This window comes from Ricinus communis, chromosome 10 (genome assembly GCF_019578655.1).
Source record: "Ricinus communis isolate WT05 ecotype wild-type chromosome 10, ASM1957865v1, whole genome shotgun sequence".
NCBI classification, from domain to species: domain Eukaryota; kingdom Viridiplantae; phylum Streptophyta; class Magnoliopsida; order Malpighiales; family Euphorbiaceae; genus Ricinus; species Ricinus communis.
Genome location: NC_063265.1, coordinates 8445510 through 8468594, shown reverse-complemented (window position 1 = coordinate 8468594; position 23085 = coordinate 8445510). Strand labels below are relative to the sequence as shown.

At 31.5% G+C, this 23085-nt stretch overlaps 4 protein-coding genes across 6 annotated transcripts; 2 read left to right on the top strand and 2 right to left on the bottom strand.

The window, feature by feature from the left end:
• The first annotated feature begins 462 nt into the window (after positions 1 to 462).
• On the top strand, positions 463 to 2311 carry LOC8280484 (NAC domain-containing protein 14). 3 transcript variants are annotated; one of them, XM_048369976.1, is made up of 5 exons: positions 463 to 687; positions 768 to 895; positions 1061 to 1305; positions 1405 to 1620; positions 1752 to 2311. In XM_048369976.1, exons 1-5 carry the CDS (start codon positions 665 to 667, stop codon positions 1893 to 1895), a joined length of 756 nt encoding a protein of 251 aa, XP_048225933.1. In that variant the 5' UTR covers positions 463 to 664; the 3' UTR covers positions 1896 to 2311. The 3 variants fall into 3 exon arrangements, with proteins under 3 accessions (XP_048225933.1, XP_015575179.1, XP_002520049.2); XM_015719693.3 differs by having other exon boundaries at positions 466 to 687; positions 768 to 964; positions 1061 to 1248; XM_002520003.4 differs by having other exon boundaries at positions 466 to 687; positions 768 to 964.
• A 436-nt stretch (positions 2312 to 2747) lies between these two features.
• LOC8280483 (syntaxin-22) lies at positions 2748 to 8840 on the bottom strand. Its single transcript, XM_002520002.4, has 7 exons — positions 8452 to 8840; positions 8075 to 8168; positions 6670 to 6809; positions 5484 to 5558; positions 4377 to 4534; positions 4175 to 4275; positions 2748 to 3117 (listed from the first exon to the last, which is right to left on the bottom strand). The coding sequence occupies exons 1-7, from the start codon at positions 8628 to 8630 to the stop codon at positions 3052 to 3054; spliced, it is 813 nt and encodes a 270-aa protein (XP_002520048.2). The 5' UTR covers positions 8631 to 8840; the 3' UTR covers positions 2748 to 3051.
• A 7492-nt stretch (positions 8841 to 16332) lies between these two features.
• Positions 16333 to 19450, top strand: LOC8280482 (binding partner of ACD11 1). The gene is made up of 5 exons (XM_002520001.4): positions 16333 to 16487; positions 17046 to 17149; positions 17344 to 17419; positions 18505 to 18588; positions 18682 to 19450. The coding sequence occupies exons 1-5, from the start codon at positions 16482 to 16484 to the stop codon at positions 19219 to 19221; spliced, it is 810 nt and encodes a 269-aa protein (XP_002520047.1). The 5' UTR covers positions 16333 to 16481; the 3' UTR covers positions 19222 to 19450.
• A 271-nt stretch (positions 19451 to 19721) lies between these two features.
• LOC8280481 (probable calcium-binding protein CML18) lies at positions 19722 to 21252 on the bottom strand. The gene is made up of 2 exons (XM_002520000.4): positions 20346 to 21252; positions 19722 to 20102 (listed from the first exon to the last, which is right to left on the bottom strand). The coding sequence occupies exon 1, from the start codon at positions 20885 to 20887 to the stop codon at positions 20348 to 20350; it is 540 nt and encodes a 179-aa protein (XP_002520046.1). The 5' UTR covers positions 20888 to 21252; the 3' UTR covers positions 19722 to 20102; positions 20346 to 20347.
• Positions 21253 to 23085: the final 1833 nt, after the last annotated feature.

The following is a 23085-nucleotide window of genomic DNA, read 5'->3' as shown; positions in this document are numbered from 1 at the left end:
AGTTGATAGTGGATTTGACTCTCTATATTTAAAAAGCTAAATTCACTCTTTATTTTTATTATAATTAATACATTACAAGTTTTTATATATTTTATTAATTGATATTTATTATCTTTTAGTTTTTTGCTTTAAGAGTAATTTTTTTTAAGAAAAAAATAATTTAAAATATTAATATTTATTAGATAAAGTAAAATAAAGATAAAAATAAAAACAGGACCGTTAAAGATGTTCTTATATCTGGTTAATATATGACTAATGATACGGCGGGAAATAGAATAAAACGAACAAAAGTGTTTTTCTAGAATGTTCTCTAGAATGCTCACTAATAGTTAGCCAGTAGTCTAGAATGTTCCAAACTTGCAGTGGAAGTTGGTGGAGCCACTGACTTGGATAGGAAGTAGGAGAAAGTCCCTGTAATTTTCCGGAGCCCTTTACTTTACAATAGCCAATCAGAAGTTTAGACACGGTTTCACTTTTTTTTCTTTTACAATATTTGGTTAATACGGTTACACTTTTTCCACATTCCTTCTCTTTCTTTTAACTCTCTATAAAGTGGTGAATTTGTGTACAAGACTCCCACACTCATCACTCAGATAGTCTTCAGTTGCAGAGTAAAGCATCAGGCTCTCCAAGTCTTTTCTCTTTTCCTGTTTTAGGAAGTGGAATGAAATATTTTCTTCTCACTGAGTGAGTCACACTATTCACAGTTCTATTCTGTATTATTCATGATTTCTTGTTTAACAAAACTTTGATCCATCGACTTGCAGATATAAATTAGTAACTAGAACGATGACAAGCACACCGTCTCTATCAGAATCAGCCCGTGATGTTGGAGATGGATTCCGTCCTAAGGAAGCAGAATTGGTGAATCATTATCTCAACAAAAAGATTTCAGGTTATGATCAAGAAGTTTGTAGAATTCCTGAACTTAACGTCTACAAGCTCGAACCCTGGGATTTAATCCGTTAGTTTCTCGTATTTTCTCTTTTTTCTTTTTATTTCTTCCATCACGCTTATCCTTTGTCATCCTCTGAAATCTGATTCCTTTCGGAGTATGCAGAGCATTCAGGAGTAAATTCAAATGAACAAGAATGGTACTTCTTTCATCCTAACGGCGGACGGCCAAGCAGAACAACAAAAAATGGACTGTGGAAAGATACCTGCAGAACACGTAAAGTTAGACATGCAGAGAAACAGATTGGTACCAAAAAGACTTTTGTTTTCCATGAAGGTGGTCCTCGTAAAAGAGTAAGGACTCGTTGGACTATATATGAATACAGTACGACATTCAATTTACATAACCAGGTACATATATATACTATATATATGTATGGGTACCGCTCTGCATCTTGTTTTTCCTACATCAATTGAGCTCATCTTGTTTCTCGCTTCCATCTTGTGCAGAGAGCTTTTGTTATCTGTAAACTATTTAAGAACCAGAACAAAAAAGGTACTACGCCTGACTGCAATGAAGGTGAACTTGTTCACAACATGAGCATTCATGATCTTGAACATCAGGATCACAATCTAAAGAGTAACAACCCAACTTTTGGTGAAGATGAGACAAGTCAGGTTATGACTTGTGAAAATCAAGCAACAAATATTGCAACGTCAGAAGAGGTGAGAAAGGAGCATGTCTTATAAGCCGAAGTTGTCAGAGTCTGTGAATGTGGTTAGCTAATTTATATAGAGGATCTGTATCAATTATTAAAAAAAATAATAATAATCTTACTTTTTTCTGTTCTAAACAGGTAGATCCTCAACTGCTATCAAATCCGGGATTCTTCACTGGCTGCAACAGTCAGTATTATAGCGAAGACCCTGCAAAATATTTGTGTATGAACGGAGAGCAATACTTCTCCAACGATGATCTTTGGAAATTCTGCGATACCTGAAGATCTGTTCCACAGGCCTTCACCTGTGTAGTTGAGATCCTAGTCTATGCTAAAGCAGTATAATATTAGAACTAATAAGCTTAATTGCAGCATTTGAGGGTAATAGATACCATCGATGCTGCATCCAAAGCATAACTTGGTTCCTTCCAGCAAATACCGATTTGCGCATGGACCATCAATCTGTGGTAGCACACACTATCATATGAATGTCCAACATACAAGAGTGTTTATGTTTTATGGCAACTCAACTCCGTTCAATTTGCAGTTGCCTGTTTATTATTTCACTCATCAGTTTGTTTCTCTGTAAAAGTATTTAGCCTACTAGTTTGTTCTGCAAACTGGTGGCGCCTATATTATATATATATATATATTGATTTCTGAAGAAAGTTTAATCGAAATTTCTGTTTTACTGTTTCTATATCTGAATATACCCCCCTTTAGTGATGATTGTGATGGTTTTGCTACAAGGAAAAGCAATCACTTTCTAAAATCTCGGTGTCAAATCACCTTCAGCTATATATATCAGAAATGGGTGCAGTTCAGGCCTTAAATCATGTAGCAATATCAACCAACAATGATAGCTTCCTCTTCAATAAAGACCCTGATATCTGTATCAACCAGTATGCCTAAGTGGAAGGGTAATTGCTCTCCAAAAACCAAAAGGGAAAAGAGAACCAAGAACTGCAAGCGGTCATTTTGCCAGAATAAAGACCTAAAACTCAGTTTTCTACTATCAGCATCACATACAGAATTTTCTTCTAAAAACAAAACATCGAGCACACCTTGCATAGCAACGGAGAACGGAACCATTACTGATCCTTTAGGTGCCATAAAATGAGCATAATCGATCAATTTATGGAAAATAAGGCTAGAATTTTTATTTTACTGATCATACAGCTGGATAACATTTACACGGGCAATTTTGTAGTATGAGTTTGAATGACAGTCGACAATATAATAGAGAATTTAACTGCTTGCCAACTAAAACTGTACATTAATGACGGTCTCTTAGTCCAGGCCAGAACAGCATTCTATGCTGTATGTTGAGGGTAGATCCATCCAGTTTGATTAGGCAGAAGCTCATGCCACCAACGATATTACAGAGGTAGACTGTACCCCGAGATTATGCTCAGATAATGACAACAAAATATGCTGGTCAAGCCACAACAACTATAATGACAATGATCAGGATGATCCCAAAAATCACAAGGAGCAGACACAACTGCATCAGAAAATTTTCGTGTCAAATACTTAATCCAGAAATTGAAAAAAATCAAAGAAATTTAGGACTATCTAAAAAAGCATTTTTAAATAATCTTAACTCACAAATCCTCTATCCAGACTTATGAAACAATTTTTTAAAATTTTTTTTTTTTAAAATTACAGTGCAATCTATCAAAGCATTTTCAATGGAATCATAAAAATGATGGCAAGAGAAGGATAAGAACAAAAGTTAACGCCAATAAAGCTATGCTCCTGAACTCCATTAAAACCAATGATAAGTCAAGTTTAAATCACTCATCCAGTTACATTTATATCAGCTGAGCGAATTCAGACCTTGACCATGTAACATTTGCCTAATTCAGTAGAATTCAACATAAGTATCAGATATTAAACATATGCTAGGCTGTTACTTAAAATTAAAATCTTAAAAGGTGATATGCATAGATACCAAAGAGTTCAATGACAAACATAGAGCAAAGTAGTCCAAAAACATATAAAGGACCACACAGATGCCGGTATAATCTATCAACCAAAATTACTTCCCTGTGGCATCTATCTGAATGCCAGGATCTGCATGTAGCATTTGGATAGAATATCCACAAGACCTCAAACAAAAGATAATTTAATGCTAATTGTAATGATTATCAGATCACATGTCTCCCTTGAGTTCTGTTATCTTTTACCTCAAAATACAACTTAAAACCGAACCTATAGTAAACAAAAGTTAAAGCGTGACCCAAACCATCAGCATATATGTGGAGTGATAAATGGGCTTGGGTAGAACTCATTCCCAAAAGCTAGCTCAAAAAAAGACGAGTTGAGTCTAAACCCATCATCGCAAACAAAAGGCCGGCTCTAATACCATGATAAATGGGCTTGGGTAGAATTCATTCCCAAAAGCTAGCTCAAAGAAATAAGATGCCCAATCCACATATATACACTAAAAACAGCGCAGTAACTAAGCGATGTGAAATACAACTTCTAACATGGAGCATAGTTCAAATGTACGTAGAGATACCATATAAGAAAATAATATAGCATTAGTAAAACTTTACCAGGGATGAATTAGATTTTTGGATCTTGGAAGCTTGCTTAAGATGAGAAGTAGCTTGTGCAGTAGCAGCATGAGAGTTCTCAACATTAGAACCAATATCATCTGCAAGGAAATAGTTTCAGATTACAGAGAATATAAACACAAGTGCAGGAAACTTTAAAGTTTGAAGATAAAGCTATGTAGACAAAAAGGCCCAAGATTACCAATCATAACTCCTTGCTCATGTACCAAGACAGCTAGATCTTTGAATATCTCATTTACTTCACTAATCTGTTGCTGAATTTCTTTAATTCCCTGCTCTCTTTCTTCAATGATAGCTTCATTAAATGCAATTTCATTGTCCAACAATACAATCTCTTGTCTGCACAAAATACAATAGAAAGTGAGAAAGCACAATGAAGAAAACTTCCTATGTATAAAGGCACTAAAACTCAATGGTCGATTACTTCAGAAAGCAAGTTCCCATTTCATATTAAGTTTGACCTCCCTCCTTTGAGAGAGGCACATCAGTCAAATAAGCATTGCAACAAGAATATTAATAACAAAATTGAAAGCCCTATTTGTTATGTCAGTATGCATTTCAAACCAATAAGGTAGCTTGCTCAATTTCGCAGTTACTATGCTGTGCGAGATCTATGATTCCTTCAATAGATCTTGAGTCTATAGGCATTGTCCACATTGCAAGAGACCATCAAAACGTGGCTTAGAAAAAAATTCACTCAGGGATATTTACCTATTGGTAAGGTAAACAATCTTATTAAGATTTATAGTTCCTTTTGACTATAAAATTCATCCAGGAAAAGTATTCAGCTTCAAAAACAGAATGATCCCCTCCATACACATATGAACAACTCTACAGAATTGCGCAAGTTGTGTTTCAATAAATAATTCGTTAGACATAGCAGTTACTCAATTTGTAATGAAGCATTACAAATGAAAAAAGAGCTTGCTTGATGGTTTGAAGTACAGCCAAAAGCCACATGCAGAAAGCAACTTCTTCTGGTGGTCCATTGTTATTGTTTTTCTTTTTCTCGTTTAATTTTTAGTTCCCCTTAAAAATGGATTAGGCATCACAGGAAAAGGCACTTTCTCTCTGCACTCAGTTAGGGAAACATGGGGAAGAACATGATATTACCCAAGAGAATCTCAAGTAACCATGGACTTAGAAGAATCAACCAATAATATTGTAACGTGTTTTACATCCCTTGCATGCCAAACAAATAAGTAGGAACAATTATTGGGAATTACCACAGAGAACAAAAAATTACATGAGTGAGCAAGAAATAGAGGACAACAATAGACATTCTCACCTTTTAGATTCCACAAGAAGAGATTGCCGCTCAGGACTCCTAGATGAACTTGCTTCAGCTTCTTGGGCATTATAGCTGCACAATATTCGTTAATGATATTAGATGAAGTAAGCAATTGAAATCATATATCTATAAACATGTGTACCAATTTTTAAGAAGAGAAATTACTTTAAGCAAATTTAACAAAGAGAAAAGGTTTGATTGCTATCAGTGTTGACCTATACCAGAAGCTACCGACAAATCAATGCGGAATGTGTAAGATTTTAAAATATTATAGGCACTTTCCTAAAACATGATAACTGCTTGTATAAGGATAGAAATCGAGTAGCCACACTGAATATCTATCATATCATAAAATGAACTGCACCAACGGCAACTAAAGAGTTAAACAAATCAAGCATGTACCAGTAATGATTGTAATTGAGTTGTTAGTTTCAGCCCTTAACAGCAAGGAATGAATGGTAAGATTTTCATCTGAAACAAATGACATCTTACATTAAAAACAATTTCGATGTGACAGGATATTCCCCAATATGTACCAAATATGTTATGTGATTTTGACGGCCAACTTATATCTCACAATAGATAGAAATAGCTCTAAAAATCTTTATCTTAAGTTAATGTGTGAATGTCAGTAAAGGAATGGAGACAGTAGCCACGCTGATTGGCTTCTTATATTTCACCATATCTTCCTTCCAAACTGAAGAAGATTTTAATAGGCTCTCATATAAGCTAATTATTTGTCCAAATATTTTTCTTATAATTAACCAAAATAGAGATTAAACATTTTAAGGACATTAACCATTTCAGAATTGAAGTGTCCGAGATTTCGAATTTTTAGTTTGATAAGTGCTATGCATTTCACTTGGGGCCATTTCTAACTGCAATAGCAAAAGATTTAAGTTCGCAACCACAAAGCTCAAAACTTGACAACAACCGCTTATGCAAAAATGTTAAGCAATAAGACCGTTTTCAAATTCTTCCTCCAAGCCAACTTCTAGTTATATAACTTACAACAGTCTTCTTAATGTCATGCATTTCACTAGGCAATGCCATACAAAAGAATGAAATTTAAGAAAAAAATAATAATATGCTCAGATTTCCAACAAAAATATATTTATCACAACCCAATTAAGCAAACACATACATACAGACATATATTATGCTGGTGTCTGGTAACAGTTACCTGGATGGAAGGACTTCTTTGGGAATGAAAGGGGCATACATTGTCTCCCTCTCAGCTGCAAGCCTCTGGGCCTTCTGAAACTCATTAAGAGCTGTCCTAAATTCTTTTGCAAGCTTAGCATCATTAATCTTTTTGGCAGGCTGCAACCCAAAGAAGAAGTTTCAGTGCCTGACAAACAATACCCAACACCTCCCAAACAATTGACAACTACAACTTTATATTTAAGATTTCTCCCAACTTATCAGCATTGTGACTAGAAAGAAAGGAAACAAATATCCAGAAGCTAAGTTGCACGGAAACGGAAACGGAAACGGAAAGGGGAAATGCAACAAGACACGATACGATACGGGAATACGAGATTTTCTAAAAAACTAGAGAACGAGACGTTATGGAAACGTTATTGTCTTTATCATCATAAAAGATACAAATTAAACACAATTAATATAATTGGTCATGTTGACAATTATATAATTACTATAAACCAAGAAAAAAATAATGTATTAAAAATATACATGTATATAGAGACTCTTAAATATTAAATAACTAAGAATTAAGAATATTCATATAATAAAAAAAAATTATATAATAGGAAAGAGTTAAGAATCATCTATATATAGAAAACAAAATAAATAGGAAAAACAGTAAAAATCTTTCTCAAATAAGAAATCCAATTAAATAGAAAGATTTTTTTTTTTAAAAAATTCTTAAAAGTTTTCAAAAATGAATAAAAATATAAAAAATAATTAGAAACGTTTTCTGAAATTTCTGAAACGTGTAGTTTCGGCGTCTGAAACGCGTCCGACACAGAAACGTAACCCATTTAGAGTTTCCGTGCAACCTAGTCTAGAAGCATACAGTGAAAGTAAGGGAACAAGGTGGAGAATATGTGGAGATGTGAGGAACAAACTAACCAAAAGAAATAATCCTGTTCTAACATTGAAATGCTAAATTATACGTTCTTAAGCACAAATGCGTTCTGACTCCTGAATTGAAAGAGAGACGGAAATAAAGCAGTGTTGAGGCAGAACTATTAGCGCCTTAAAATGTAAAGGAATCCATTTTAAGCAAAATGACAAACGGAAATTCTGATAGCCAATCGAGCTAGAAAGCACTGGAGTACTACTAGCCATTACAAAAGCAAGTTAAAGCTGTTTAGCACAGCCCAGGTTGGACGTGAAAACCATGCAACAAAGACAGTAATGTAGGCTAAGATAGGGCAGAGGAACGTATAAGAGGAACCATTTTGAGTAATTACAAGTGGAGCTTATTTTTGCACCTTGCGTAACTGTTTACATAATTTTAGGAAGCAAGCTTAGTCTTGGTCCATCTTCACGTTTAACATAATCCCGATTAAAAAAAAAAAAAAAAGAAGAAGAACATAAGTAGAGAAAACAGGCCCACTTACACTAACTTCTTCATAATGATCAATTTCACTAGCTTGCCTAAGTTTAGCAGAAGTGTCTTTCACCAATTCGGAAATACGTTGCCTTGTTTTATGCCTGCAAATAAAGTAGTCAATCTAGTGTCAATACAAAGTCACCAGCACCCAATAATATCATAAACTAAAAAACACATAAAAATCAAAAGTACAAGAAATTGCAGCCAGTTACTAATTATTAATCAAAACCCAGTTCAAGAATTAAAAGAAAAACCCAATACAACGAAACAAAAAGAAAAATAAGAACCCAACTTCTTTAACCATCAAGATTTCTAAAACAAAACATAAAAAAAATAAAAATAAAAAGACAGGATAGCAGAAGTAATGAAATAGAAATACTTAACAGCTTTTCACGCAATTCGATGGTGTCTTTAGGAGTACCAAGAGAACTAACAAGACGATTAAAAGAATAAATAGCTGTATTAATCTGGAAAATTCCTGCTGCTACAAGTTGAGAAGGCTCTTTTGGCTGTTGCTTCTTTTGCACGAATGACCTTCCAGCTTCAAGATCTTGAAAACTCATCCTTATTTTTCTGTTTGTTATTCAAGAACTGAAATCAAAACTCTCTTTTTTCTGTGGCGCGTGTATAGATTCTGGGAATTTGATAGAAAGGTGAAAGGAAAGAAAAAAAGAAAAAAGAAAAAGAGGAATTGGAATTGAGGTTGAAGTTAGTTAGTTGTTGTACCGTCCAAGTCAAACTTGGCACGAAGGTTCTTTGTGGGTCCCAAGATGTTTGAAGGGCTTGTTTGGATTTTTGGAAAATTTCAGCGCCAGTTCGGAATATTTTATATTTGCGAGGGCGGTCTGTTACTATTACTTATTGTTTTGGCGGAAACTTCCATTGATGGCCGATTTTAGCGCGACTGACTAAACAAATCTATTTGATTAATTGAAGTATTTATCTATTCTTTTTCTAGAGAAAGTATTCATTAAAGATATAGAATAAGTTCTTGCCATAGTTCATGTCGTGTCAAAATAATAGGTGTACCACGATATATGTCTATCTGAGCATAAAACAACTTTATTTATCAAAAATAATAAATTAATATATATTACATTGTTAATATTTTGAATAATATATTTATTCTTTTGGATGGAAAGGACCTTTAAATCAAAGAGTTTAAAATTTATATTAAAACATCTCTTAAATTTATAATATTTCCGAATTTTACGTAATTTTAAAAATGACTTTAAAATATGATTTGGTAAAATCTAAACATTTCTTTTAAGGGAACAAAGCATCCAATTCCATTCCAATTTTGAGATGCAAAACGAATTAAATACCCTCAAAAGAGTTAAGAAACATCTCTAGAAATATATGACAGACTGGACAACGATAGGCCAGGGACTGACACTTTAGGCGACAAAATTAATTTATCGCCCATAAAATATGTCAATTTTCTTTCTGCAATTCGCAACAAGAAAGTTGCACCTTAATTTTCCAAACAAATGATTCATCAGAAAGTCTTGGTGTTTGAGGTAGGTGGAGGCAAACAGGTTTCACCGATTTCCAAGACTAATATTATTGAATAACATTTTCATTGGTACTTAATTTCGTAAATAAACTCTTGATTTTTCACTTTATTGTTCAAATATAGTTAGCCTTTTTTACCACAAAACCTAGTCCCGGCGCTTTTGCCAGTCGGTCATCGACGGGCATGATTTCGGTGAGGCAGAAAAGATTTTAGCCTGACATTAACTTCTTTGCTCAGTAACAATTAAGGTCGAATTTCTAATTTATCTTTTTTGGTTTTCATGGCCTCTGAAGGGAGATGCAGCATTTTTATGGGCATATATGATGAATTGTGTATGGGTTGCTTCCTAAGCTTATATTTTTCAAATTGGTGGGTCAAATCAAGGTTCAGTGGTGCTTCATCTTTAGGCGTTGGCTTGCTATTGAGCTTTTGAGCTTCAAGGTGTCCACTGGGGACGGAATAGATGAACAAGACAGTAGCGACTTCTGGAATTAAATTTTAAGATCCGGAATTTTATGGCATTTTGAAAAAATTTCATGGTATACAGTGTTTTTTTTATAAATAAATATTATTTTTTATAATTTTTCTTCAAATTTTATTCTTACAACTTTTTAAAAAAATTATTTTTATTATTTTTATACGCCGAAAATATATATTTAACTTTTAAGATTATTAAATAATTCAAGTGAAATATATTTTTTTGTTTGATATTCCTAAATTGAATGAAATCTAATAGTTACTGTGTTGTGTTTTGATAACAATAAAAAAATACATTTGAAAAAATATGCTATAAATATCAAAATATAATAAAAAATTATATAAAAGTAAAATTAAAATTAAATAAAATAATCATTTAAAAGTATAAAAAATAATAATTTTATATTTATAGCAACTATTTAAATATTTGTATAGAAAGAAATAAATAAAAATGATGTCATCATAGATTGTAATAGAAATTATACTAAAAGATATTATGTATGTAGTTAAAAAAATATATAATAAAAAAATTAAGTATAAAAGTATAAAAGAATAGAGTATAAAAATAAAATTGTGCAACACACGTAAAAGAACCCAATTTTTTATTTTTCAATCTGGTTGGCCTGCTGCGGGCTGTAGGCCTCATTTAGCTAAAAGGTTTTAGGCAGTGTCTTGAATACTTTTAAGAGTTATGTTAGTTGGACCTTTGGTTCTTTTATTTGGTTTAATTATCTCTTGCAATTTTACATGTTGTAGCCTTATATTTATTTTAAAAAATCTAAAATAATTTAATTTGGTTCGGTTTAATTTTATGAAAAGAAATATAAAAAATTAAGAAAAACTTGCTTGCCTTTTATTCAATAAACTTCTCCTTATATGGAGAGAAGAGTTCATACAAAATGACAAATAGAAATTGTGGGAATCTTATCTCGATTTCCCATTTACAAAAGTAAGACTCATAATTGTAGAAATTTCTCATATAATTGAGAATGTTCAAATAGAAAACACCCTTGTATCACTTTCAGGTCAAATTTGAAATACAATTGGGCCTTTTGCCTTAAAATATAAAGTAATATTACTTAGGTTGGTGGTAAGTCCTTTTATTTATTGTCTTTGAACCCTATTTGTTGGATTTGATTTCGATCTATTTTTCTTTATTTTGGTTGGGGACCCTTATAGGCCTCGAGCCCCTTTTAAATGCAAACTTTTCAATATAATTGGCCATAAAAGATATAATGGCCCATTTAAACAATATTTGATATATTTTTGTAATTTTGAAGTGTCAATGATATAGTTTGACACTTACGAACAGTTCTAACTATATATATATATATATATATATATATATATATATATATATATATATATATATATATATATATGTATAAAATTAGACTAGTTAAAATATTTTTATAATTAAATAGTAATTAAAACAACTAAAATAATTTAAATTCTGAGACTTCTAATTACAAGCTTTATGGGATTTTTATAAATTTAAACCCGTACCATGTATTCTTATAACTTAAGATTCTAAGTAAACTTCTTATTTATGCCGATAATAAAAATTTAATTTATGTATTTTTTTTGAAAATTTTCTTACTTTATATGAGTTATTCATTATTATTATTATTATTATTATTATTATTATTATTATAAAATCAAGTTGATAAATACAACTTAATAAATAATTTAATATTTAATATTTAATTTATAAAATTTTAAAAATAATAGTTGTAATATCCGTATTTTTTTAATAATAATAATAATAATATTATTAGTAATAACTAATAACAAGTTTTTATTTAATTTAATTTTATATTATTTTAATTAATTTAATTGGGATGATTTAAAATAGAATTTTAATGCTAAACAAACATAAGGGATTATTTTTCTATATCTAATTAGTTTAATTTTTAAATAAATAAATTAAGTAGATTTCTTAGGGGATAAATTATGTTTTTATATATACATATAGTTCACTTAATTTTCTCCAATATGAATATATGGATTAAATATTATATTTGAAAGTTATGAAATAATTAGTAGATAGTATTTTTATAAAAGAATTTATTGGAGAATGACAAATTTTAATTAGCAAATGGTATTGATTTATATTGAAAAATAGTTAGCAAATTGATTATTTAAGTTAATTAAATGTTAGGACTAATTTGACAATTAGTTTTGAAATAAGGACTAAAAGTATAATTTCTTTAATATGGGGTTTAAATGAAAATTTTCATGGTCGGTATTTTCGTAATTAAATGGGTCGGTAAGGGTATTTTAGTAATTTCATCTTTAAAAGCAAGGGTAAATAAGTAATTCTCTATTTTAATAATTATAATTTGACCCAAATTAAGTATCTAGGGGCTTAATTGAAAAGCTAAAAAAAATTGGAGGGTTAAATAAAAATTTTACAGGAAAAAATTGTTAGTAATTAAAAAGGACGAGGGACTAAATGATTATTAAGAAAAAGTTTAGGGACTAAATTTTGATTAAGAAAGAAAGAAAGAAAGAAAGGGGAGATCGACATGTCGGGGAATAAGGAAGAAGGAGAGAAGAGAAGCTGTCGTTCGTCGAGCTCGAGGCGCGGTGGCAGTAGCTGGTGGAAGAGCTGGTGGCGGCGGCACTGCAGCGAAAAAAAAGAGAGCCAGCGGTTGTCAACGCCGTGCGGGGCATTTTCGGTGGCAAGGGCTGCCGAGTCGGGTGGTGATCGACTCACCTAAGTGTAGGCTTCCCTTTGGGAGCAGCAGCGTCGACAATGGTGGCCTGAGGAAGAAGTTCCGACGAAGTGAGGATAGCCAGAATTTTGAGCTTTTCTGGCCATCTCCGGCGAGTTTTAGCCGATCAGAGGGCATACCCGGATTCGCCTCACCTCTAGCTTTCCAATGGCACTAGTTTTACAGCGATCGGGCTCCGTTTGAAAATTGACGATCGAGATCGTCCGTGAATTTATCCAGTTGATCAGAAGTCAGATCGAAGGATCGGGTGTTGGAATCATCATCAACGTGTTGTCTCGAGTCCGTAGGCGCGTGCTTGGATCGTCGATCAGACTCCGACAACTAGAGGTGAGTCGACCAGGTGATCAAGCGTCTCGGTAATCCTCTAGCCCGTTGATTCTAGAGTTTGTTGATAAAAATTATGTAATTATTTACTGTGTTGAGCACCATAAAAGTTACGTGAGGTTTGTTTGTTGAAATAATTAGTATTGCCGATCGTCTGCTAATAATTGTGATCTGTGATGTATTGCGGAGTCGAAAAAAATAATGTAATTTTAGTGGCCCGACTCCCGTTAATTAATTGTTAAAAATTTAAGGTGTTTCTGACATGTCCTAAATCCGTTATACGGGAGGTAAACGTTCGTATTTTAGAGAAAATTCTGTCAAATTTTCGGTAGAATTTTCGAATTGAAATTCTTAGACAATTAGTTCTAGGAGTCTAGGCTTAAGATTATTTATTAAATGCTTTACTTTTATTGATTGAATTATTACCGTGAATAGATAATCCATTATTTCAACTCGCTCCACCCGAGGCTTAGGAGCAGAGCAATGAGGTCATCAGAACTATAAGTTAAAGTCATATATCTGCTACATGTGTGTCATGCTAAAGTTTTACGTAAACAATTCTGATTAAATAATTTAAGATGTTAATTATTTATTTTAATTATTATTTATATATGTATCAATTTCTACATAATTGCATGTTGACTCAGGATGAAGTGACAGTAGAACATGCCACCTAATGGATTGCACCAGGACAGTATGCACACCGGTGTGAATCTGAAACAAGTAGTAATAGGTAAATTTGGGACTTGCTCTGGTCGATTTCAACTCTGTGGGCTGTGTAGAGTGTATTTGTCAACGTAAAGGTTCCTGGTCGAGCGTTGCTCTCTAGGCGCAGGCTTTATTGGAAATTAAGTGGCTAGACTGGATTTAAGGACCCTGGTCGAGCTTCGCTCTTTAGGCGCCAATCTTATTGAAGTGAGAGAACCAAAAGGCTAAGACTATTAGTGTTGGGAGTTAGGGTTCTGCTGAGGTACTCATCTCGTAGTATGTAAAATTTATTTTATAGAAGCATGACATGACACGTGTTTTTGCATGATGTAGTATTTTATTTTAGTTAAAGAAATATTTTCTTGAAGTATTGTATTCGTTTTGGATATATGATTTTAACTCATTCTCGAGACTGACAGTTTCAGTTTAACTGTTTTTCAGGTGTTGTTAGCTTTTCTGCAGTTCTTTTCCTCTAGTAGTCTGGCTCTTTCATCTTCGGGTTAATGTAACTGATTTTTGGTGTGTTTGACTTTTAAAATTCTAGAATCTTTATAGTAGAAATTTCAGACTTATCATTTTGTAAATTCAGGTTTTGCCTAATTATGCTGGCAGACCGAATCAAAGGTTTAATATCTGGGTGATTAAAAGTCAGTGATGAATTAATGTTATAAAAGTTAGAAATTGGATTATACCTTGATTGAGTTAGTAAATGATCAGACTTATTACGGGATTTGGTGGCCTTACGTCTACCCATTCCCTAGTTCTAGTTACATGCCCATAAATTGGGCTGTGACAAAGTAAACTCACTATTTTTAAATATCCTTAAAATTTTTAAAATTTTTACATATAAAAAAATTTTAAGGCTCAAAAGTAAATAAGTAAATAAATAAATAAATATATATATATATATATATATATATTTATATTGTGGAACTTATAATTTTATTTTATTTTTCTTCTATCGCTTACTGATTGAGATGTTCGAAATTTGGAATTTCTTTTATGTTGGCCAAAAAAAAAACTAATCTAACAAATTATATTTTATTCTTAATCCTAATAAAATTATTTATTTATTAATCCAACTCAATTCTAATTCTATTATAATTTTATATATATTCATAATCCTATAATAAATTGATGAATTATTATATTAGATTATATATATAATGGAGTTCAAATAATTCACTCCCAAATTTTATAAAATTTAAAAATAAAAAATAAAAAATAAAAAATATAATACTTTTAATTTTATTTTATTAATTAATTTATTCGTGTGTATATTTCTCTAATTTTATAATATTAATGAATTACTTTATACCACATTATATGTATATATATATGAAATTTAAATAATATGATATAAATTTTTATAAAATTAAATATATGAATCATAGAAAAATTAAATATGATATTTTATTTTTTATTTTATTTATATATTTATTATAATAATAATAATAATAATACTTTATTAATATAATTATTTATTATCTAATATTATATTATATATTAATTTATTAAATAAAATCAATATTATAATTTTTATAAAAATAGTTTACTTGGATAACATGTGTGACGAGTGATACTAGTTTGACATATAAACATACCAACAATATGTATTGTTTATTATATTTTTATTTTAATTCTAAAACTAATTTGTAAAAGTATAGTAACTAATAAATTATTTTATAATTATAAGTTTTAATCCTATAAATTACATATTAATTATAATTTTATTATTAATTAATTAATATACTAACCGCTAATACTTGAAAGAAAAATCTTAAAATATTAAAAATTTATGTTAGAAATGAATTTAATAAGGTGTTGTCAATTATTGACATTTATAAAAAGAATTTATTATGCAGTAAGATTTTATAAATATTTTTAGATAAATAACTGTATTATTAATTTCTAAAATTATAAAAATGTTTATATTTATCTAGCAACTACTCACATGTCTCAAAATTTTTTATATATATCAAAATTGCTAATGTATAATCACTGTATTTATTATAAATACTCATGTAATGTTTATTATATTTTTAGTATTATCTATGTAAATATAATTAATATACTGATTAAATATTTTAAGAAATAACTCTAAAATATTAGAACAAATAAGCAAATAATATATAATCATTGCAGAATCATCCTCCTAAGATGGGGCTTAATAATATATAATTTCAGTTGAGGGACTCAATAGGCAAAAGGTGTATAATTTAGGGCCAATTTATGAGTTTTGCAGCTTTGGCACAAGGAAAAACCTCGAAAATGAAAACCGCGTGACGACGTTCTTCCAGCAACGTTAATCCCACGTCATGCTCCAATCTGAATTCTCTACAACCAGCTTTTTCTACGCTATCATCTATCACGCATCTTATTATAGTACATTCCAGCCAGATTTATCCTTGCCCTTAAGTTTTGAAACACTTTACATCCTTGTAAAGCGTAAAACTCTAATAACTATCATAGGACAGACAACAGACAATACTATTTTCGTTACTTCCCCTGGGTAAATATCAGGTTTGTATAAAAATGAAAAAATATAAATAAATATCTTATTAAAGAGCCTCTTTCTCCTTGTTCTATGAACCATAAGAAGAACTGTTTTTGAAGGTTTGATTAGTTGGTTACTCTCTGAAATTACTCTCATGGCGGTTAGTGGTCAAAAATCTTTTCTCTTTATCTATCAATTCTGTTCAGTACTTTTCAAGATTCAACTTTTATTTTTCAATCTTATAGAAATTATGCTTGATTTTAGTGTATGTAGCCTATCAGTTTGTTATAGAATTAAGAATTTGATCGATTTAGGCTTAAGGGTTCTGGAAATGTCAAATCTTTCTGCTAGTTGTATGTTTAATATTTTTATGGCATGCAAAATAGTATCATTTTAGCCAAAACCCAAATATGTTGAGATCATTTGTTTTTGGGTTTTTGATTGATAAACTTACTTTATTGGTTTCTTTAGAGAAGGATATACCTGTAATATGTATTGTTATACAATTTCTGATGCTCATAGATTGTTTTTTTTTTTTTTTTTGTGGGTGGTAACATGAATGTTTCAATTTCCTTTTTCAACAATGTATTATGAATTAGCCCTTTTTATTTTGTTTCCTTAATATGATTTACACGCGCCTTGATTGGTGTATTTGGTTCTTATGTTTTCAGTTGTTCAAAGAGAAATTCTTATGTTTTCTTTATCTTATGTGTTACAGATAACAACAGTGAAAGTCAGCAATGTTTCTTTAGGTGCAACAGAGCAAGATATAAAGGAGTTCTTTTCTTTTTCTGGTGACATTGATTATGTTGAATTGCTTGGGTTAGTTTTTAGTTGTGCCATTTTTACATTAACATTTTTGCTTTTATGCATGAGTGACTGCCTAGCAAATGAAAAGATATTTTGGAGTTTAAAGTAGCTTTCTTTGTTGCAAATAGAATGGGTTTGTAGTTGCTTCTGGCTGGTGATTTATGATGTCAATCATGTCAATAGATATCTTCTGTTTTCTTTTTCAGTGACAATGAGCGGTCTCAAATTGCATATGTCACGTTCAAAGATCAGCAAGGGGCTGAGACTGCAGTTCTTCTTTCGGTACACTAACTTAGTTTTGCAGTTCTTCTCTCTCTCTCTCTCTCTCTCTTTTGTTTGACAGAATAAACTATAATGAATTGATTGTTATTTCTGCTAGACATGTAATCTTATATTGATTACTGAAACTATCGTCTCTAGTGCTAATCGAAATAGTGTATTCTTCGTAACAAGAAAGGAATTGCTGATGTTGAAAACAGATATACAGTTAGTTATTTTTGGAAGTTGCATTAATTAGTTCCACTTGAGATGTATTCTCAAGATTTTCAAACAGGTTCATTTGAATCTGAACAAAAGTTGAACCTTCAAAAGCTAATATGGTATGTACTTATGTTATATGCCTTTTCCTGATGCTGTCTCTTAATGTGCGTCAGTGTATGGGCTTTTGTTATAATATACTTATTGTTAAATTTTTCCTTTGTCGTCATCATTGCTGGAACGTACAGTTTGATATTATTTGGAAACTTAAATTTGACTTGTATTTGCTGTTCTATTTTAATTCTTATCATTTTTCTGTGTGAAACTTGACACAAAGATAAGATGAAAGAATCAAAATATGGACAGCCAGGTCTTTTGAATGATATTTTACAACATAAGCATGCTTGCCATTTGTATTCTGGTATGCAGTTGCTATGATTAATGAACGAATCAAACTATGGACAGCCAGGTCTTTTGAATGGTATTTTACAATATAAGCATGCTTGCCATGGTATAAGACTGCTATGATAAATTATTTCTCATCTTTTATTGGACTAATTGCATTTTGCTCCAAATTCTATGAATTTTCTGCAAAGCTTACATTGCTCTACTTGATGCTTCTGGCTTGGTTTATTAGCTTGCTCTTTCCGTTGTTCCCTTATTCCTGCAAAAAGAGTTGGCTTCTCTGATGATAGATAGTGTTGCAGTTCATGGCTATCCAACAAAGTTTAAGTCCAATTTGAAGAACCTAATGCATATATTAGTGCCCTAATATTATTTCTTTTGTTGTAATAAATGTTCTTGTTATTTTACTTTTGATGTTGACTAGCTAGCACTCGTTTTATAAGAACTTGTTATCTAATGTTATTTATCTGCTTGGAATTGTTCAGGGCGCGACTATTGTTGATCAGTCAGTGACCATAGAACTAGCCCCAGATTATAAGCTGCCTGCTGCCGCCTCTGTGCCCACTACTGTAATACCATTGATGGACTATTAAGACTAATTTTGGTATTATTAAGGTCTTCTTGATAACTAATTTCCAATATTTTTAATTTTATGACCCCAGGCTACAGAAAGTAGTACTGCATCCGGTGCCGAATCTGCTTTCCAAAAGGCTGAAGATATCGTAAGCAGCATGCTTGCTAAGGGCTTCATTCTAGGAAAAGATGCTGTCAATAAAGCAAAGGCCTTTGATGAGAAACACCAATTCACATCTACTGCCACCTCTAAAGTTGCTTCTCTGGATGAAAAAATTGGTCTGACTGAAAAAATTAGTGCTGGCACAACCCTTGTCAATGACAAAGTGAGAGAAGTGGATGAAAAGTTTCGAGTTTCTGAGACAACAAAGTCAGCCTTTGCAGCTGCTGAGCAGACAGTTAGCAATGCTGGATCTGCTATCATGAAGAACCGGTATGTTTTAACAGGGGCTTCATGGGTTACTGGTGCATTCAACAGAGTTGCTAAGGCAGCTGGGGAAGTGGGGCAGAAGACAAAAGAGAAGGTTTTGGCTGAGGAGGAGCAGAATCAAGTAGCAGAAGGATACACCCAAATCCACGGGACTGACTCTCCAAATATGAGCGAGCAAATGTCCAAGAGCTCGCATTAATGCTGTTTGCTCCTTTGATTAGCCCGATGTTATGTAGATAACTTTGTAGGGAGTTTTTGGATCTTATCATGTGAACATTATCTGTTATCCTGTTGGTTCTAAAGTAGGTACAGGACGTTATCAAATTTGCTGGGCATTTCTATATATACAAGATAAAATCAGCAGTTCATCTCTTGAATGTTTCACTGTTTCTTAAATTATTGAATTAATATTAGACATTGTTGTGTAATCAGTCATTTATTAGTTGAATTTGTTTTTTGTTAGAAATAAATAAATTTCTGGTTGATTCCCATTTATTGTATATCCTCTCATTTTATGGTTATTACTACTGTTTGTTTTCCCTAACTGAACTAGTCTTGAATGCTGCAATCTTGAATTGTCAGCAGCAAAATTGTTTTGGGCCAGAAGCATGCTCATGGCTCTCTTTTTATTGAATTGTACTTCTGGGTACAATGACGAGGAACTTAAGAATGGTTATTATCACACTTTTGCAGCAAATGTTCAGTGGTAAAATATGTGACGATTGCACTTATTTAACTAGCAATCCATTTGATTAATGCAAAGAGAGGAGATTAGAACACAACAGAGAGATTACATAACTGAATCACAAAATTTCTAAAGCAAGGTAAGATGACCAGCCAGCAACAGACCCTTTGAAGCTGATACAAAATTTAACATCCATGACATTTCGGGGCTTGTCGAAATAACATCCAAGAATAATCACAAACAGCTAAACAGCCCAACTAGAGCAGACGTAACTTTACATAATGATTAAACTTGTGCATGAATCATTACAAAATGGTTATATAAAAACACCAATCCAATCCATTGCCTTCTCAATCTTCCTTTTCCGCATCAAAACTGCGCCAGCCGCAAGGCAACTAGATGATTGCAAACAGAAACTACGATTACAGTTTAAACATGAAAAGAAAAAACATGTATTTCTATAGATTTTCAAGGATCTGTAATATCATTTCTAAAGCACCCAATTTGTCCTGCATAGAAGGATATGGAAGCAACAATTTTCCAAGTATTTAATTCCTTTTTCTCCATTTTCCTCATCTTGGAAAGAAACTATGAAAGTCAAGGAAAAAGGACTTGAGAAAGCTGATGAGTTTCAATACCTTCAGCACCAAGAATTGTCAAAAGCAGCAGAGGTAATAGCCTGAGTAAACTCCTGAAAGCTGATGCAACCATCACCATCGGTATCTGCCTCCTTGATCATCCCTGTCAACTCCTCTGCCGTCAAGGCATGCCCCAACTTAGCCATCGAATGCGCTAACTCTGCCGGAGTTATATATCCATTTCCATCCCGATCAAACATGGTGAATATCTTCTTTAACTGATCCTCTGTGTAGGGAGACTTAGCCTGAACAAGATCAGGCTCAACAAGGGCTACAAATTCGGAGAACTCGATCAAACCATTGCTGTTCTTGTCTGCCTTTTGTATCAAGGCCTCTAATTGATCTTCACTTGGTTTTAGGCCAAGTGATCGGAGCAGTGATCCGAGTTCTAGCTGTGTTAAGCTACCATCCTTGTTTCGATCAAATGACCTGAATATTTCACGTAGCTCTGCCAGTTGCTCATCGTCAAGTTTCACAGGATCTTTTCCTCTGCTCATTTTTGTTTCTTGGTCCCTCTCTAAAGATTTTGAGCTTTCTTGCATTTGAAAGTTGCATAAAAACTTGAAACTCAGTTACTATAATCTTGCATCTTCTGAATCCTCCATGAATTAAAGATTTGAATTCTTGCCAAGATTCTCTTGATCAAGAATCTTGAATCAAAAAGAATTCTCCATATGCCAGATATTCAGAAACCCACTTTCTTGGAAAACCAATCCAAACTAAAGGCAAGCTTTTTGTTTCTTACTTTCATATCATTTCCTAGAAAATTTCCAAGTTCCAGAAAAAATAATCAAATTCCGCACAATCCTCACAACTTTTATCTCTTTCTCTATGTTTTCTGTCCCTTTTTCTTCCTTCCTCTTTTGTCTTTAGTTCTTGAAATTCAACGTTCTTCATCCTTTGAACTCGTTCACAGGCTAAAATTTTGGATCTAGAAAAATGCCTACGTGTAGTGGGGTCACCAAACCGAACTGAAAAAGGCTCAAAACAGTTGGGTTTTTCAGTTGAAGATTCTTTTCAATTTTAATATTTTGAGTTGAAATATTATTATTTTCATATTTCTTTTTCGTATTACTGAAATTATTTATTTCGTTAATACTCTTAGGAGACTAAAAACATTCTCCAATTACGTAATTATATCAAGAAATTAAAATTTCATAATATTGCTAAAAATAGTATGCTACTAATAAATATAAAATTTCTGTTTGATTGGATTTAACTGAAACTTTTTACTCAGTAATTAATTGAAATAAATTTAAAATTTTTGTTAACTATTAAAACTCTAAACCAAATAAATAAGATAACTAAACCAAATTAAATTTTGGTTTTGGTTCTGGTTCGATTTTCAGTTCTTATCAGATTACGTGCATAATCGTGACTGGTGGAATTCCTGAAAACATTACCTAAATATAAAGCAAAGTGGATAAAAAGGCATTGTGAAGGGTCTGAATTTCGGATATAAAAATGTGGCTGGACATGGAAGCAGCTGTTGGCTTAATGCTAACGTGCCAACATTAAACCATTTTGTCTAAATCTACCTACTCTTTGCATCAAGACAATAAGTGGTTCCCAAAGTGTAAGTGTTCCGTTGACTTGCACCTTGTATTCATTACTCTTACATAATTTATTAGTATTCGATAATAAAGTTTGTCTTATATATTTATTAAAAAATTAAAAAATTATTTCACAAAAGGCTATATTAGATAAAATAATGTTATATAATATTTTGATTTATCAATTATTTTTTATGAGACTTAAAAGCGCTAGCATAAATTTCTTATAAAAATTAATGAATAATGAAAATAATTAAAAACTGAAAAGTTTTACAATTCCATATTGGTAAAATAACAATTCAGATATAATTTATCAATTTTTTGATTGTCGATGTATGCCATTAACTTTGCCTTCAATGGGTACGGAGTATATTGAAATAGCTTAAGGCCATATTTTTGGCACAATCTTTCGGGATTATATAGTATGACATTTTATTTTTGCACTTCTTTTAGTAATTTCAGAAAGTTTAATTTGAAATAGTTAAATTTAAAGGAAAACTTAAAAATAAAAGAATGAATAATACATTTGAAAAATATGTCAATCAAACCAATTTATTGTGATGGATTTCTCCATGAATGAAAAGCAAAGTTTTAGATTAAATTATTATTATTATTGTTAAATTTTCAGTTACAAGTAAGAGTAGTAGAATGGGGTTTATAATATAGATAATAATTTGAATGACTTATTTGGTCATTGCTCACTCGGTTCAAATGAAAGAATCTTTAAAAAAAATAAAAGGTGATTTTAGTGTATTAAATTTTTACGTGTAAGTTGAAAAAAAGAAATAACGTGATTGGCGGCAAATTGTGTTCTTCACGATATCCTAACCGTTTTCCTTTGTTTTTATCGTTGTTTTCAAGAATGTTCCGTGACGGTACTGAATCACTTAATATAACAATAATCATTCATGTGATAACTTTTTTTTTTTTTTTTTTCCAAAATGTAAGAATATTTTATATTATTCTTTTATGTTATAAATATAGTTTTTTTTTGTCAGATAAAATATCAATAATATATAAAAAGGGTGGTAGTGAATTTTATTATTATTATTATTAATGTATAGTCCGTGGCTAATTTTTTAAAATTCTTTTTATTATTTTTTTTATAAAAAATATAGAGATAAATGATAAAATTAAATTTAAGAATGAAAAAATGTAACTCCTAAAAGTTTTAAGAAAAAATACTT